This window comes from Gossypium arboreum, chromosome 9, assembly GCF_025698485.1.
Source record: "Gossypium arboreum isolate Shixiya-1 chromosome 9, ASM2569848v2, whole genome shotgun sequence".
NCBI lineage: Eukaryota > Viridiplantae > Streptophyta > Magnoliopsida > Malvales > Malvaceae > Gossypium > Gossypium arboreum.
In genome coordinates, this window is record NC_069078.1 from 24,123,054 (window position 1) to 24,142,060 (window position 19,007).

Below are 19,007 nucleotides of genomic sequence, written 5' to 3' on the forward strand. Positions count from 1 at the left end.
AATAAGTTCATATATTTTAATTATATTTAACAATTTAAATTAAAAATTAAAAATAATTACAATATTAAGAATAAATTATTTAAAAATAATTAAAATTAAACATGTAAAATCACATACAATATATGTGCCTTTAGAAAATAGTTTTTTTTAAATTATAAGTTAAAAAAATCTAGACCATTCCACTTAGTACAACAACCATTGTGAGTTAAGATTTTTTAATACAATATTAAGGATAAAGAATAAATGTAATATAATTTAAACTCGTGTTAAACATCTATCTAATAAAACCTTTAACTACTTCTCCATTTAGGTCCATCCTTGTGAGTTAAGTTTGAAACCGTTGTTTATTATTATTATTATTATTAAGATTGAGAACGATTTGAAAATTGTAATTGAGGGTGCAATAAATATAAAATCCTAACACCAAAGAAAGAAAGGAAAGAAAAAAAAGGGAGTTAGTTTGACAGCAGCCGTTATTTATTAGCTTACGTTGGGTAGCTTTATTGGGCAGAAAGATGGGGAGAGGAAAAGTGGTGCTGGAGAGAATAGAGAACAAAATCAATCGCCAAGTAACCTTCTCCAAGAGAAGGAACGGTTTACTTAAGAAGGCCTACGAGTTGTCGGTGCTTTGCGATGCTGAGGTTGCTCTCATCATCTTTTCCAGTCGAGGCAAGCTCTCTGAATTTGCCAGTAATATGTAAGATTCCATCTCTCTCTCTCTCTTGAATTGATTTTTTATTGCATAATAATTATGATCATCAAACCCCCAAAACTCGAGTGCAACTACTGTTGTTGCAGTAAGATCAGTACATCATCATCATCCATTCCTACAGCTTCCAATTACCAAAACTTAAAACTGCCTAGGTTTTGATTTCAATACCAAAACCTAAACAAGAAGAGAGAGAAAGAGGACATCAAGGACGGAGTGGGGTTGGGAGGGGGGACAGGGTGTTGTTGGCTTCCAATGATCGAGGAAATTTTCTGTGAGAACCAATAGTTTCTCGACATGCATTTCTTTGCACTTTTTCACTTTTGTCTTCTTTCTTTCCTTTCATCTATGTCGTCCAAATTGTCGAACAAAGCCTAAATATATGAAATTCCTCCATTTTTCCCTTGTCCATACTTGAACGTTAGGCTTCTGGTTCTTCTTCCCTCTTTTCTTTGTTTGGATCTTCTATCACTTTTGTTTCTCTAAGCTAAAGTTCCATTGTCTCCTTTGAGTTCACAGTTAGCTTTTTCTGTGTTCCCATGTTTTTTTTTTTTCATTCATAAAGATAGAGGATTTCTCTCCTGATTTCCTGCTAATAATTAAAGTAATCATAAGTGCCAGTGCATTGACCCTTCAACCTCTTATTTCTGTTCATCGATGTGCTTGCATCAGAAAAAAATTATATATTAAATTTTTGCTTCGATACTTGTCTGAAAATTATTTATTTGGATTTTTAAGTAATTTTCGTGTTCGTAAAAATTAAAAGGAAAATATATAGATATAAGAAAATATTGTGTTAAAATAATCAAATAATATTTCTAATAAAATGATTAAATTTGTTAAATAACGTTTAAAATTTAAGACCTTTTCCATTAAGAAACATTTCATTTAACTAGCTTCAAAGTTGAGGTATAGGTACACAGAAAAAAGAAACTAAAAAAATCTAAATTTTCTATTTTAATAAAATTTATAAAAATATAAGTTTAACTTATTAAATTTATTATGATTGAATGTGTTTTTCTTTTGATTTAAAAATTAAACTGTATAAAAATATTAAATTCATTAAATAGCGTTTGTTTGCTAACCCTTTTACTATTTAAAGTATTTCAGTTACAAGCTAGTTTAAAATTTGAGCTATAGGCACATTGAAGAAAATTTTAAAATTATTAAAATTTTCGTTTGCCATCTTTTATCAAACATACTTTCAACAAATTATGTCCTGATATTATACATTTACTTTCTATGTAAATTAATTATTTTCAATTCATTTAGAAAATTTAACTTTTAACATTATAATTTTTTCCATGTAATTTTAAAATATTAAATTCGTCAAATCTTTCTAATTCAAAATATTTAATTTTTTTTGAGTGTTTCAATTACTATATTTTTGTAGATATATTAGTTTATGCATAAGATATAGATGTCAAATATGTATACTTGAAAAAAAAGTGTCCAAAACTAATTTCTGAAAATCAAGCATATATGAAATCTTAGCAAATAAACAAATTTTATGGTAAACCCTAATTTTTTTTTTTTAGATCCCAATGGTATAAAAGAAAGGCAATTAAAGGAGCGTATGGTTCATCAAATTTTAGACTATGTTTCGTAATAGAATTTTAGATCCCACTGTAATAGAATTATCTTGCTTGGTTCATTTGGCTAGAATTTAAGATTCAAGTGTTTGGTTGACGGAACGAATGATTACTTAGAAGTATATTTTACTCTATTATCCTTAATGTAAAATTTAATTTTTAAACTAGTTCCTTAATATTTTGTAATCTTAATTTCCATAAAGTTATGATAAATTATTATGATTACTACTTCTTATTACAATTTATATATTAGTAAGTAAATATATTGTGTTGAAATAAATTTATAAGTGATAATTATAATAATTAAAAAAAAAGTGATTGCAACACTAATAATAATTATAGTTATAATCATAATTAATATATTAATAAATAAATTATTAAAAATATAATTATTATAGTTGTAATATATGATATCTACCTGTTTACTATTAAAATATATATTTTTAATTGGTTTTAAATTTTATTTAAGAAAGAAAACCTAAATTTATTAGAATAAAAAAAGGTAAGTTGGTCTAAAATTTAATATTATACTCGTAATCTAAAATTATTTGAGGATTGAGTCATAATGCGATTACTCTCTATATTACTAAATGGTCGTAATGTAAAACTACAAAATGAATGAAATATTAAAATCTAAACACCATAATCCCGTTTTGAAATATTATATTACACAAACCAAAGGCAACCGAATCCTTTATCAATGTTTACTTGTTTTAGATGCTACAATTTACTCTAATTAGTGAACTTTTCCTATACATCGTAATTAAACCATTTATACATGCAATATTTCTCTTTTATACCTATATTATAACATATCTACTAATTAAATCCCAATTATTAAACCCTTTTTTTTTTCTCTCTTCCTGGTTCTTTCTTTAGAAGTGTGCCAACAACCCTGGAAAAATACTGGCAGCATCGATACAGCTCCCCAGTCGATATTCCTGTGGACGAAACGCAGGTTAATTTCTTTTACATTTTCATCTTTTCTTTTTCATTTCCGTATGTTGTTGTCTTTTATATCCGTTTTATAATTTATATTTGGGGTTCATAACTATTTTTTTTAATAATATTGTCTTCAGAATTCGAAAATACATTCTCTTTTTAAGAATGTAACGTGTCTTATCGTTACATCTAAAATCCTCTTCTTAAGAATTTAACTTGTATTATCGTTAAACCTAAAATTTTAAAAGGAAAAATTATATATGTTAAACTTTATCCACGTGGTTGGACATAATTTGGACCCAAATTTGTTTTGAAAAAAATTGAAGAGACCTACCCTGAGTGATCTATGTACGATGTACGTCATTTTTCTTAATATATATATATATATATATATATATATTTCTTGTTCAACATTACAGACTTTGTATCAAGAGGTATTGAGGTTAAAGGCAAAATATGAATCTCTCCAGCATTCGCAAAGGTAATTTGGACGAATTAATGCATTGGTTTTCACATTACTTACATATCTATATTAATAATTATATCTAAATGCTCACTGATTATCGGTTGATTTATATTGTATATACTTAAAGGCATCTCCTTGGAGAAGAGCTTGAGTCACTTACTGTGAAAGAGCTCTATAAGATCGAGAAACAGCTTGACAGGGCTCTCTCGCAAGCTAGACAGAAGAAGGTAACTTGATGACTATTTTTCATTTGTAACATTTCTCAAATTGAGGATGAAATAGTAAAATAATTTGTGGGTTAATATACATGAAGGTGCCTGAATTTAATAACTTATACTTGGTATCTAGATTTTTCTTTTTTCTTTTTACTAACTAATATCTAAATTTGGAAACCCTAAATCAACTTTATACTTTTTTTAGGTGGCCGACTAGCATTATTAAAATATGTTGATATAACACTAATAACAAATAATATGATGGCAACTTTACATTTTGGCACGTGGCATGAATGAAATATAAAATATTTAAAATTTGTAAAAAAAATATATTTTTTGTCACGTGTTAAGATGTGAGGCTACTACATCTTAACATGTTATTGGTTGTCAGTGTAAATATATTTTAATAATATTAGTTAGATGCCTAAAAAAAACACCAAATTGACTTATGGTTTCTAAATTTATGTATCACTTAGATTCAAAAAAGATAAAATAGATATAAAATAGATATAAATTGCCAAGTTAAATTACTTCTATATATATATAAATCCTTGGAGTTAGGAAAAACCTCACAAAACTGTAGTTATGAAGCTCTCTTACATTCCTATTTGCAGTTACCATAATACTGAAATCTGAATTTCTTGAATATAAATGCAGACAAAATTGTTGTTGGAACGAATGGAAGACTTGAGCAAAAAGGTAAAAGCAGCCCCATTAGCCCAACATGTTGAAACCTACTCATCTTGGGTTTAACATTCATGTTTTCGTATGAACCTTTAGGAACGTGAGCTGGAAGTTGAAAACAAGCAGCTTAAGTCTCAGGTTTTTTTTTTTTTTCTTACACTCGCTCGGATCCAATTCAACCAGTGTGTGGAATAATAACTATTTTGGTCCTTCTTGGTGTTTTCAGCTAGAGTTAGAGCATTGTTTTCCATCAGCTCAAGGGTTAGGAGATGCTAGCATAGAAATGGGTAATGAATATAATATGATTCCATCACAAGCTAATCATGCTAAGCAACAATCCTCAACTCATGTGGGGTAAGCTTTCCCTCTTCTTCAAGTACCATTCATCTACATTCAATCCCCATTCCCACTTTGGGACTTTACCAGGATAATACCCTATAATTAAACAAACCGCTCATACATGGACCACCAACTAATCGATCATGTATGGAGTATCCAAAACAACCGGGTTGAAATAAGTTGACCCATTTTGTTTAATTTAGGGATAATATTCTTTATTCACTGGTAGGTAAGGATGGCAAAATCCTAACCTAATGATTGAATTTCGAATCAATCTGTTCTAAATGGAGCAGATTTTTTCTTTTGAAAAATTGATGCATGCAGGGCAAGGTAGATTTTTTGTTTTAGGTAGTGTGTATGGAGCGGTTATGATAATTGCTTATCCTACTCTAGCCTGTTCCACCAAATGAAATTATCATTTTATCCTTATATATATAAACTATTAAAAGGGTAAAATGTAATAACGGAATATAGAAAAAAATCATATATTTTATGCTTAATTTTTTTGGAAGAGTTGTGTTTAAATATTTACTTGAGTTTAAAAAGATTGAAAATATTAAAGAAAAGTAGAAAAAATTAAATTGAAGTAGAATGGGGTGGGGGTAAGGATGGATGTATCCAACATCCATAGAGATGGTAGTAAATTTCAAGATTATACATCCATAATAAAACGGGGTGAATGGTAAAGCAGAGCGTACAATGATGGATTTAATAAAATTCATCCTCGCCTGCTTCATTGCTATCCCTACTAGCATAATCCCATTCCCCACTTTTAATTATAAAAACAAAAAGAAAAACAAATGGATCCAGTTTTTAAAAGGATCCATTTCTCATGTTAAACCAACATGTTCATTTCAAAAAGTCAAGGGATCCATTCCTTTGACAAAATGTATATAGAATTTTTTAAATATAATAATAAATTTAACTCTTAATGTTTATATAATTTGTTATTTGGCTTTTACTCTTTTTTTTCTTTAGTTTAATTCAACCTTCAATCTTTTAAAGTGGGTTGAATTTGACAACCAATCTTTTAAAAGGTGTAAACTATATAGTTGGTCACCCAACTTTCATAATTTTTCATTGTTGGCACCAAAATTTAAAAAAAAAAATACTAATTGAGCAATGCCATTAACAACAGTTTCAATTTTAATCACTTAACTTTAATAAGTTTTCATTTTTGTCACTCCTGTTAATTCAATGTGGTTGTATACTTATTTTAGTCACCTAACTTTATTAAGTTTTCATTTTGGTTATTCATTTATTTTTAAAAGTTAATTTTATTTTTTTAAAAGAAAACCTAAGTTTTTATAGGAAATTAAGTTATTCAACTGTGGAGTTGAAATCCAAGTTTTCCCCTACAACTCAATTTACTATAAAAACTCAAATTTTCCGAGAAGAAACTCATGTTTTATTTTTCCTTTTACTGAAAAAGCCTAAAAATAATTCTAATAAATTTCAAAAATAAAAGAAATTAAAAAGATAAAATGGCTCTTCCTATAAAAACTTAAATAGCTTTTTTTTTTGTAAAATGTCAAGTTTTAGGAAAAATTAAAATTAGTTCTAGAAAAAGGAAAAAAATTAAAAGATAAGTTGTTTTTCCCTATAATAACCCAAATAATTTCATGCAAAATCCTATGTTTTTTTCCTTTACTATTAAAAAGGAAAAAAGTAAAAAGAAATTAAAAGATAAAATGGTTTTTCCTATAAAATTTAAGTTTTTTTATAAAAACCCAAACAATTTCTTAAAAATTCCTTTTACTGAAAAAACTAAAATTAATTCTGAAAAGATAAAATAAGTAATCAAAATAAGAACTTATTAAAGTTAAGTGATTAAAATGAGTTTACAATAACATTCAATTAACAGTGGGTGAATTTTAAAGTTAGGTGACTAAAATGAAAACAGTTGTTAACAACAGACTCAATTTGCAATTTTTTTGTCACCCAAAGTGAAAATTTATAAAAATTGGGTGACCAATTGTGTAGCTTGCCCTTTAAAAAGAGTTGAATTGCTCTTTTTTTAACAAAAATATTGACTAAAATATTAAATTTTTATACATGACAACTCAAATTGTAATCTAGGAATAGTTCATGTTTTTACTTATTTATTTAAGAACTTTTAATTATTATAATTTTTAAATTATTTGTTAATGTGACATATATAAAAAATAGTGACATATCAACATGAAACACACGGGCTGCACGTAGCTATGCTAACATTTCAATTTAAAAAATGATTTATCTTATTTTGAAATTTTAATGAGTAAATTTAACTAAAAATATAAATTAAATTAAAAAATATAAGTATTAATTTTTATTTCAAAAGCTTTGGACTGATCTGGTCTGTTCGATCAATTTGGTTATGAGATTCTGATAATCAGCTGATTAAAACTAAAAACCGACAAAACTAGTAGGTTAATACAAGCAGTCAAAATTGATCAGAATAAACCGGATAGAGTCAGCTACAATCGATTATGAAAACCACAACCAAAAACAAACTCCCAAAAATACACTAAGAGAAATTTCCATGTAAGACCAAGCAATATAAAAGCAAAGAAATTGTTGTCAAATACTACTAGTAAGTATAGATTCTCATAATTTTCATGGAGAGTTTATTAATTTTATTGCCAACCCAACTAGTACATTTAATAAAAGAATAACAAACTCAATACGGAAAGCCTAGAATTATAATTTCATCTTATAATCTACCTAAGTTATTCTTGTTTCTTTGATTCTTTATCTAGCAATTAAATAGTTAATTCAATTCACCCTGAGCTATATTCCTAAGTAAATGAATTAGATTAAATTGATTAAGATCAAACTCCAATTATGATTACATAAGGTAATTATTGATTCTAGACCTAAATCCTAAATTTCTTTTCTAATTCATTTAGGTTTGGTTAAATTACAATTTTAGTTTAACCAAATATGATATCCATTACAATCCTAGAAAAATAATTTAGTTCTTGATAATGTGATGGAGCATCTTTAAATGAATACAATATTTGAATTTAAATTTGAATATGATAATTAAAAAAAAAACGAAGAAGAAGAAGAAGAAGGAGGAGGAAAAGATAGAAGAAAAACTTTGCAAAAGCAATATTCAATTTAACTACTCTTTTGGTTCTCTTTGCTAAAATCCTTTAAATCTTGTTCCAAATAAGCTTAGGAGGAATCTTTTAAGTTCTTCTATTGTAATCCTAAATTTTAGATATTTATATGGACCTAAACTAGGATTAAAAGAGCTAAAATTGCATAATTAAATGAAAGGCAATTGCTTGAGATGAAAAATCACAAGATTAAATAATGACTGGTAAATTAGAATCATTACATTAAAAATTCTTTAAATGGAAGGCAAGTGTAGCACCCTTACTTACCTCAACCACCGGATCCAGGTGTAGCGTCACAACAAAACCGGGTTATCGTTCATACTAAGATCTCGCTAAGTTACAAACATATTGTATTACCCATTTATAAAATTTATATTAGTGACACTATTTTAAAAATAAAGTTCACCGTCTGAACTTTGGACTTTAAGGGGGTTAAATATTTACAATATATTCACCCACTTGGCGAAGTTATTAAAGGTAACCCCTATCTTATGTGCATGACACTTTCCTTTGATGCCCCATGACTTATCACAGTTTGGCTCATTCTCTGATCGAGTTCTTCAGTTCGACAATCCTGCAACCACAAATCCAACTTTTGTAGGTTCTACTGAACTTAGTGAGTCTCTAGTTTGCACGTAATTAATCCCCATCCAACAGAGGTTTAAATAAACAAAACTAGATATGATAAACTCCTAATTGTTCTGGGTAATTTCCCTTAAACCTATCGTAGTGGACTTTATCTTATTCCTAATCCTATCCATTGCCGGATAGGTCGTTAAATAATTACCTTTTGCCCATACTATCATCCTTCGATCAGCCTTGACAGTTCCTCTGATTGTCTTGCCATATTTACGAACTTTATCCCTTCCTTTACTTTACGTTCTTTTATCCTTTTTATTCCTATTGTGGGTTATTCCTTTCACCATATTCCTACAAGGTAGTTTTTCAACCTACCCTTCTACTGATCCTAGAATATTCCCCTTGGACGACCATTTCAATTCTGTTTAGTCGAGGGCAGATCCTCCTCTTACCTTAATCCTAAAGGACTTACTGACATTCCCAAATATCGGGATAACTTATTGTAGTCCCCAGTCACTCTGACGAACCAAAGTCTATTTAGTTTAATTAGTGGTCGGGCTACTTTTTTATAGTCTGCTTTAGCTATATTATCCTAAAACGTAGCATGCCCTCCTGTTACGAGTCATTATGACCTTCAGTACTAAACCAATTGTCATGGAGTGACCATTTGGGTTCATGATTTCTCTTTCATACTGCATCCCCCCATAACTACTCTTTTGGCTAACAATTCGTCAATAGTTTCCTCTTAAGAGGAATAGTCTTAACAGAAATACCTGTCACTAGTGTCATCCCTCATAGTAGTTTTCTATCCTAAGTCTCCAGCCGACCCCTCTTATTCAAAATCCCTTTTTGCTGGGGTGCTCACCAATCTTGACTCTAACCTACCAGTTTCACTAAACATCTTTCAATGATTCTTAATGGCAAATCCTTATTGTGATTCTCTATTTACTCTCTCTTTAGCTTACTTATACACCAAGCACTACTGGTGCGATAGTTCACAAATCTGATTCCCGTCAGGTTACCTTCCTTATACCTTTATGGCTTCCATAATTACTAATTTAATGTACTATTTCCATTTCTACATTCTTTTCCTTATTCAACTGATTTCCCAATAATTTGCTGGCTCACTATTGTTTGCCATTACTTACCTTTTCTTCCAACCCTTTTTTGTTAGTTGTGGGATTCCCCACAATTACTGTCTTGATTTTTCACCTGTGTTTATTGTCCCGATAAACTCTCTATGTTGTCATTGTCGAGCCATGGTCTTATATAGTACACCCCATTGTTTAAAATCTTGACAGACTCTATTGGTTGTTATAGTCTAACTATGGTCCTACACCTCAAGATCCTCGTGTTTATTGTCCCGATGGACTATCCCATGTTTAGTGTTCTAACAGACTATCTATGATGCCCTAATGTCTTTCAACTACAGCATTATACAATATAAACCCGTGTTTACCGTCCCAGCAGACTATAAAAGGATGCCATAATGTCTTTCAATTATGATTTTAGTCCTATTTAGCCATTTTGGCGTGCTTTCACCTAATGCCATAGCTTCTTTCAGCAATGGTCTTACTCATTTTTATCATGATGCCATAACATCTTTCAACTATGGTTTTACTCATCTTTATCATAATGTAATATTATCTTTCAACTATGGTCTTACTTATGTTAGGCAAATAGCCTCCAATCGGACCCATGACCTAGCCATGATCTTTCTTACTTACTTTTCTCATTGTCTTCCATCCATTCCTCTATTCACTGTCCTAACCTTGATGCTCGAAAACTGTAGCGTCCCCTCTGCAGGCCAGGAGCTTCGCACATCAAGGGTGCACCGAACAACACCATATGACAGTATCTAACAGAATAAACCCCTTTTTCTCATTCTTAAATTTGTCTACCCCATCATTTATCCCCTTTCTTAATTCCATATGCAATACAAATGTTTTCTGAATAAAGTATCACGGGATCATGCATACTGAAATAAAATGGCGGATAATTATAGACCAATGCAATCCTACAACCTACTCAGCAAATTCTTGTTTTGGGTACAAAAACTCACCTGATGTTTTTTTCCCTTCTCAGCTTAGCCTTTTTTGAATACTAGAGCTTCTATTCTCTAGCTTCCTGGATTTTCTACTTTTCAGCCTCAAACATCCTGATTTCTACTCCATATAGAGCTTTCTATAAATATCTCTTCTTCAAAGTAACCTAAGGAAGAAAATGAAGAATAGAGGAAAATGAAACAGAATAGAGTTGAATTTCCCCCCAGGAAGTTATTTCCCATCTATTTATAGCTCTTCAAGCACAACCTTCCACTGTATAACAACCATTCATCCAAAATCATTTTGTTTCCCACTAAGGAAATTGCTGTTTCTAATCTAGCTGAACCAGACTTGGATCTCAACCTTGTCCAATTTCAATTACTAACTTTTCATGATTTCCCAATAGAAGCTACCAACTTAAGGTTTTTTTTTCAATTTAACCCCTAATTGTTCCAAATTTTTAAGTTTCATGGGAAACCAGGTGTGATAACAAGTGCTTGAGATACAAAACTTATGGCTTTTCAATTGTGGGCTTTATATTCTTCAAATATCTAAACATAATTCCAAATATTCAAATTTTGGTGCGAGTCTCACACCTTTTGTAATTTAGCCTAAAGTAATCATAAATTCCTTAAACTCATAATCTATTATTCCAACTTTAGGAACCTAAGTAGCTTTCAAAGTATCATTGGAGGAAACATCCTTAAAATAATCATAAAAAGTTCTATTTATTACACTAACTAAAAAACATTTCACATTATAATCAATATGCTTAAATATCCATGAATGCACTTCCAATTGCAAAGAATGAACGACCAGTAATTAGTAGAACATCTTCATCTTCCTCCAAGTCTAGAACTATGACATTTGATGGAAATATAAGCCTATCCACTTTCGCTAACATATATTTAACAATACCTCTTTAAAAGCTTAAAGTTCTATTAGGAATTGAAAAGTAACCAAAATACGTCTAGTATACCGTAAATGTGACATGCATATTATAAGAAAAAAATGGCATCAAGTTGGTACTAACTACCAAATCACAAAGTGTCTTGCTAAAAGTTTGATAAGCGATGACATAAGTTACGATAAAGTTAATTGAATCCTTCAACTTAGTAGAAGCTTTCTATAAATAATTGTACTACACTTCTTAGTAAGGGTCATGGTCTCATTAATCACATAACCTTCTTTTTATAAACAACTAATCAAATTTATAATAATGGGTCATTACTCAAGTTCTTAGAAAAAGGAATCTTAATAAAGAGTTTCTTAAATAGCTTTAGAAATCTCTTGAACTGCTTATCGAACTATAACATCCGTCACCCGATCCGGTCATTGGACCCTAGCTATAGGATGCTGCAACCTTAGTAACATTCCAACATTTTGCCATTCATTTGTCACAAATATAGCCTACCACAATGCCATTATACATACATTAAATATCATATTAATTCATCCAAAACCAACTTCATTCTTGGTTCAATTCCATGAACCCATAAGTAAACACATTTTTATTGCAAGTTCTATATGCACATCATCAAAACATTCAAAACAACAATACATATATAAACCATTCTCCTTTACCAACAAATATATACACTTTGACATACCAAAACCTATTTACATGCCACATAACCAAGACAAGAATGATTGGAAGTCTACTAAGATAGAAGCTGAATAGTGTAAGATCAGGGGATGATCCAATAGACATGTTCCGCAAAATTCCAACTACAGAAAACAAAAAATAAAAGAGAGTAAGCTTTAAGTAAGCTTATTAAGTTCATTGGTTAAAATATACGTAAACTTTCCTCGAATCAAAATATGCAATGAAAGAATTAACATAATGTTAATAACCTAACAAAATAACTCACAAGAGACAAGTGAGTTTGTCATAATACCTAATCACAGAATAATTCAACATTTCACATGATATTCAATGTAATCCATTCATATAGATTCAACATAGCCCATTATATCATTTATAATCTATACTCAAATTCAAATAGCTTGATGAACTATAGAAAATACATACTAAGATACTCAGGTACCTACACAACGCCAAAGGGCATTGTAGTGCTATACAGAGGTACCGTAGTGCAAATAGCGACACATAAGTGCAAACAGAGCCACTAAAGTGCAAATCCGTACAAGCGCACAACTAACCTTATTGACATGCCAATCATATTCTAATAATTTACTAAGTTCAAACGAGCATTTATATAGAATTCAAAACATTCACTCTATCATAGCTTTTCCATGAGTCAGGACGTATTTCGTAACCATATTATATTCATTCATTATTCCATATAAGTTATAATAATCACATACGCAAAACTGTACAATTTGGTCCAAGCTCACCTTTTGTACCATTTTGCAAATAGCTTAAGTTAGATTAAACATATAAACATATATAATACAAGTAAATAGAATTTAAAATTTATATACACCATATGAACTTACCTAATACAATTAACTAGGGAGTTGAATCGTAGGCACTATTCAATCTCGATTATCCTCAACTTGATTTAGTCCTTGATCTATATGATAATTAAGTTCAAATTATCAATTCCAAATAACTTATCACACTCAAATACATGCATATGACCTTTCAATTTCATTTTATACAATTTCCTTAAAATTTTACATTTTATTCAATTTAGCCTCTAAAACTAAAACAACTATAACTTTCACATTTAAGCTTCATTTTTCAATCCATTTTCATTTTCATCTTTCTATAACCCTCTAGAAAAAATAATTACTAAAATTCCATATTGAATTTGACATACTTACATTTTAGTCCCTATAATAAAAACTAACATTTAACTTTACAATTTAGTCCCCTTTTCAATTCTAAACTTATAAACTAACACATCACTACCAAAAGCTTTAATTTTCATCACTGGTAACTTCTACAAACTTTAACAACTTTACAATTTAATACTTGGGTTAGCTAGATTATGCTACAAGAATTTCAAAAACATAAAACTTATGAAAAACGGATTTCAAAATCACTTACATGCAATGGAGAAGAGCTTGGACGAATTTTCTAGATTTCAACAATGGTGAGTTCGGTTAAGAGCAAAGAAAGGAAGAAGATGATGTTGATATTTTATGTTTTAACCTTTAATAATTATTTCACTAATTTTAATATAAAACAAGTAAAAAATAACCACTAACCGTCCTTAATGTTTCATTATGGTCTATTTACCACATAACCCTTGCATATGTGATAATTAAGTTATTTAACTCATATAATTCAATAGCGATCAATTTTTACTATTTTTACGATTTAGTCCATGTACCCTAATAACCATTCAATCAACAAAATTGTTGGATCAAAATTTAATATAATTCTATAATAGAGTCATAAATATGAATAAATAATATTTACTTACTCGATCACCAAAAAATAGGGTTTCGAAACCACTATTTTGGTACCACTAAAAATCGGGTTGTTATACCAATTCCCCTTTAGAATACGGTAATACATACTCTGACAAAATTTTGAGCAAGATCATGAATTCTATTATTTCTTTCCTTAGTAGTAGGAGTTTGTGCATTTGTGTCCCATTTCTCTAGTTCTCTAGTTCCCAATTTCGAAAACAAGTGAAATTGGTTTAGGATTTTGGCTTCTATGCATTTAAAGACTAAGGATTTTGGCTTCTATGCATTTAGAGAATAAGAATACCTAAAGATAAAACAAAAAGAAAGTTTGAGTCTGGTAAAAAGTAATTGTACCAATGTCAAGAAAAAGATAATACTTGGCTCCTCGACAATGACCTACAAAACTTAATTCCAAATTTCACATACGAAGTATATGTATCATATCATGTACTATAGTTTATGATAATTTCCATTAAAAACTATTACTAATTTTACTTCAAGTCAACAACTAGTACTTTTAATCCTATCCAAATTAATAATCAACTGAGTTTTATAGAATTAACATAATCAAATGAAAATATTAACCCAAATAAAAAGAATAAAGCACTCATTAAAGAAGACCTAGAATTACAATTCCATTCAATATAAAACTTATTGTTCTATTCTATCCATTCTACTTTAATAAAGTTGATTGCTAATTAATATATTGTTGCTTTTTAACTTTTCATCCGAATTTAAAGAACTATTTTAGTTTGGATATTGAGCTATATATTTCTATGCCAATTAAATTGATTAAGATCAAATTTTAGATTAATGTGAATAAAGGCTATTTATTCTTAGATCTAAAACCTAACTTAATTTTTTAATTCCTTTAGGTTTTAGTCCATTAAAAATTAGGAATAAAAGTAAAGAGCGAAAATCTCAATTAAGAATAGAAAAGAATGTAAATGGACATTTCAATTAAAAACATTTAATATATCACTCAAAAGAGAAATTTAGTTCTTGATAAGGTCAACGTACATATCTAAATAAATATAAAAATTGAGTATGAACATGATAAGATAAACCAAGGAGAAAGGATGAAGAAAAAACTCTGAAAAAATAATCTTCATTCAACACATCCATTGATTCTCTTCGTTAAGATCCTTTAAAGCTTATTCCAAATAGAGTACGGAAGCACCCGTCAAGATCTTCCATCGTAATTTTGGCTTTTAGATAGTTTTATGGGCCTAAACTAGGGTTAAAAGAAGTTAAATCACATGATTAGATGAAACATTGCATTTTCTGTCATTCGTGTGCAGTGTAGGCTAGAATGGCTACCATATAGGTTGAATACTCTCTCATTGGGAAGCTTTTTCAAGAGTTCTCTTCCACTTCAACTACTCTTAAGTTAACTCTTAGCTCTAAGACAAGCCTAATGAGGATTTAGCCAGAAATTCTCACCTAAATACCCAAATGAGATGTAAACAAACCAAAATTAAAAGCTAAACTACACAAGAATTTTTACTCCTAAAATAAAATGGAAACAAAAAGCAAAGACTTTAATACTAACTAAAATGAGGGAAGATTGACTCCATTTCATTGAGTTTTCAGGAACAATCTTGGAGATCTTCTCAATTCATACCAACATTATGGTCGTCAAAGATGTTATAAATCTTTAGTTTTGTTTACTTTGAGAAAATTATATTATGATGAATAACTCCACTTGAAAACAGGTACCATCAGTTTATTCCTCAAGAAAGAGTAACTGAAGATCGTATGGTGAACAGATCAGGTGCAAACAAATGTACTGCAGGATGGCTTTGATCCTTTCAAACTCACTGCCACTGCGTAGCTGCAAGACATTCTTCATTATAATTCTTATCATCTTTGGTGAAAATTATAAATTAAATTAGGATGCATATGTACCTTTTCTACATATATATTTATATATATATTATGGTGTTATATATCTTTAAAAGATTAATACTATCTAGACGTAATTAATAACCCATGGAATGGAGAATCCTTGCAAACTATATATTTTAGCAGTAAATTTATTAATCGAGCAACATTTATAATCTATTTTTATCCTTTTAATATTTTGATATGTATGTTAACAAGTTTTGGTATGTTGTATGGTTGATCTTTTTATATATAAACCTTAAGAATAAATTGTAAAATAAACAATCCAAAAATATTCTAAACCTACATTGTGCATTCAAAATTATTAATTTTAAACCTACTTGAAATTCATGTTTTTTTTTTGTAAACCAATATTAGTTTAGGACTAGGACGTTAGTGTTTGATCAAGTCACACCTTTGTCACAAAAAACACAATAATCTCCATTCTTATCTCCTGATTCTAATCCTTACTTGCAAGTGTTCTTGCAAAACATACTGTTCTTGAGACCCATCAAATGCACATGTTTCTAAATAATTAAACCTAGTGAAATTCATAATGAAAAGTCCTCTAGTAACATTCATCCAATAGTTACTAGAAGTAAACTTTGCACCTTCAAGCCAAAGACCTAATTAGCCACAACCAATCTTGATTTTTAATCAACAAACATTCATGAAGCTATTCTTTATACTCATTAGCAAACTACTATTCAAAGTGAACTTGACGCACCTCTCAATAATGATACTTGGACTCATTAGTCTTCACTCCAGACATAATAACTATAGGTTGCAAGTGGTTATTTAGGGTAAAAAAGGAAGCCTAATGGGATTCTAAATATATATAAGGCTAGATTAGTGACCAAAGGTATTAAAAAATAGTCGATTCTAATTTTTGTTATAAGGCAAGGTTTATAGTGTTGATGCATCAATCGCTATCCCTTTAGTGCTTTTTTTAAACAAACATTGGAAAGATCAATTTTAGTTTTCTTAATTAGAACTTTGAAAATAAGTTAAAATTTTAATGAATTTTGTTGTACCCCTTGCACCATGAAATTGAGAATGTTTGCTTTGATGCCCTAAACTTTTGATACAATAACATTTAAGATTAATTATATATATTATATTTACTAAGTCATTATTAAAAAAAATGTTGCCAATTTTATCAAACATTTTGAAAGCAGTTTTAAAACATACAAAAACTCAAAAACATGTTATATATGTGTCTCATAATGTTCCAAATATTTGAGTCTATAAAAAAGTACTTTTAAGTGTTTAAAATTGATTTAATGCAAGTTTGAACCAGGTTCTGATACATATCCAAATGTATTGGAACATAAAGAGTTAAGAAGCTACTAACTTGAAGGGTGTAGAAATATATATATTGTAACGACCCAAATTTTAACGACATCAAAAAATTTAATTTTAGGGCCGAATTTATTAAATTGAGTTAGCCAGAACATTTGATTCAAATAATTACATTTTGAGTACAAAATTGTAGGGTCGCATTGTTGACTGCTCACATCAATGTCATACACCACGCATTGGTTTAACACAAATATATATTTAAAAGCAGTTTTAACTGCTAGTGTGACAAGTCAATTGTGATATTTGTGCGTTACAACGGAACACAAAGTATTCTAAGGATTGAATTGAAGAGAGATCGGGTAACAATCAAACATGCAATTAGAAAGTCTAGCTAGCAAATGACTAAGTGTTAAATTACGACAATCCATGATTCAAGGTTGATTAAACCAAACTATACTTAAAAGGACTAAATTGAACAAAAGTAAAAATTAAAAAAGTATTAATTTGATGAAATAGAGTGGTTATTGATATCCATTGTAACATCCCGAATTAGGGCCTAGTTAGAAAGTGGTTTTGTGACCACAAATTTGAGATAGAAATAATTATTTTATGGATGTTACGAGGTCCATGATATATATGCATGCTTGTGTAAAAATATCAATGAGAAATTTTACCAATAAGGTGTCCAATTGAGTTATTAGGACTGAATTACAATAAGTGAAAAACACGTGTTCTAGTTGATTTAAGGGCTTAATTGTGACGAGATTTGAAATTTGAAGTTCTTATTTGGAAATTAGACCATTATATGTTATTATGGACAAAAATGGACATAGGAGGGATAAAATATAAAAGTTATAATGGAAGGGCATTTTGGTCTATTGGTTAATAAAGAATTAAAAAGGAAAAATAGTCAAAATTTGTGTCCATCTTCATCCTCCTTGGCTGAATTTCACAAGAAGCCATAGCTAGGGTTTCTTTCATCTTTCAAGCTCAAAGTTCTAGCCCCGTTTCTACTGCTTTTTTTTTTATATTTTTGAAATCCTCGTAGCTCGATTTAGCTATTTCAACCCTTAATTTGAGCTAGGTTCCATGTTCAAAAACATACCCATGAATGACATACTTGTGCTTTAATGTCTAATGGAAGAATATGGAGGTTTGAGGTGTGATAAATGTGACAGCCCTAATTTGACCCTAGTCGGGAATGATTTTGGGACCACAAAAATAATTAAGTGTTATATTCTATGCCTATTATAAGTGAAAGTGCATGTGTGAAAATTTCATGCTTTGATTTTTGTCATTTAAATGTGAAATTGATTAAAAAAGACTTATGTGAAAAATATTGAAATTGTGGTAGGTTGAAGTGTAGTGGTCAAATATTGCATGGCTTAAAATATGGAGATTTGCATGTCAAATTCCCCATTTTTATGTAAGTGGCTGGCCATGATGATGGTTGAATAGCCATATATGCATTATATATTATATTATAATAGTTAATGGTTTAAATTATAAAGAAAAAGGGGAAGCCATACATCCTTGCCTTGTGCTTGCCAAATGTTGAGAAAGAAAGAAGAAATATAATTATTAAATGATATTTGGCCACTATATAGGTAAGTGGACGGTAATGGACCACCATTAAAAGTTTTTGATATTAAATTACAAAGATTAATTTAGTAATTGGCTTATTAAAATGAAATATAATAGAAAATGGTGATAAAAACAAAGTTACACCCATTCTTTCTTGCATTTTTGCTGAAAACCA

General features: G+C 29.5%; 1 protein-coding gene across 2 annotated transcripts; it reads left to right on the forward strand.

Moving 5' to 3' along the window:
- Window positions 1-353: 353 nt before the first annotated feature.
- On the forward strand, window positions 354-16,105 carry LOC108455027 (agamous-like MADS-box protein MADS3). Of its 2 annotated transcripts, none has more exons than XM_053018790.1 (8): window positions 354-697; window positions 3,184-3,259; window positions 3,663-3,724; window positions 3,837-3,936; window positions 4,582-4,623; window positions 4,705-4,746; window positions 4,835-4,962; window positions 15,778-16,105. In XM_053018790.1, exons 1-8 carry the CDS (start codon window positions 516-518, stop codon window positions 15,866-15,868), a joined length of 723 nt encoding a protein of 240 aa, XP_052874750.1. In that variant the 5' UTR covers window positions 354-515; the 3' UTR covers window positions 15,869-16,105. The 2 variants fall into 2 exon arrangements, with proteins under 2 accessions (XP_052874750.1, XP_017609141.1); XM_017753652.2 differs by having other exon boundaries at window positions 360-697; window positions 3,181-3,259; window positions 15,778-16,022.
- The last annotated feature ends 2,902 nt before the right edge of the window (window positions 16,106-19,007 follow it).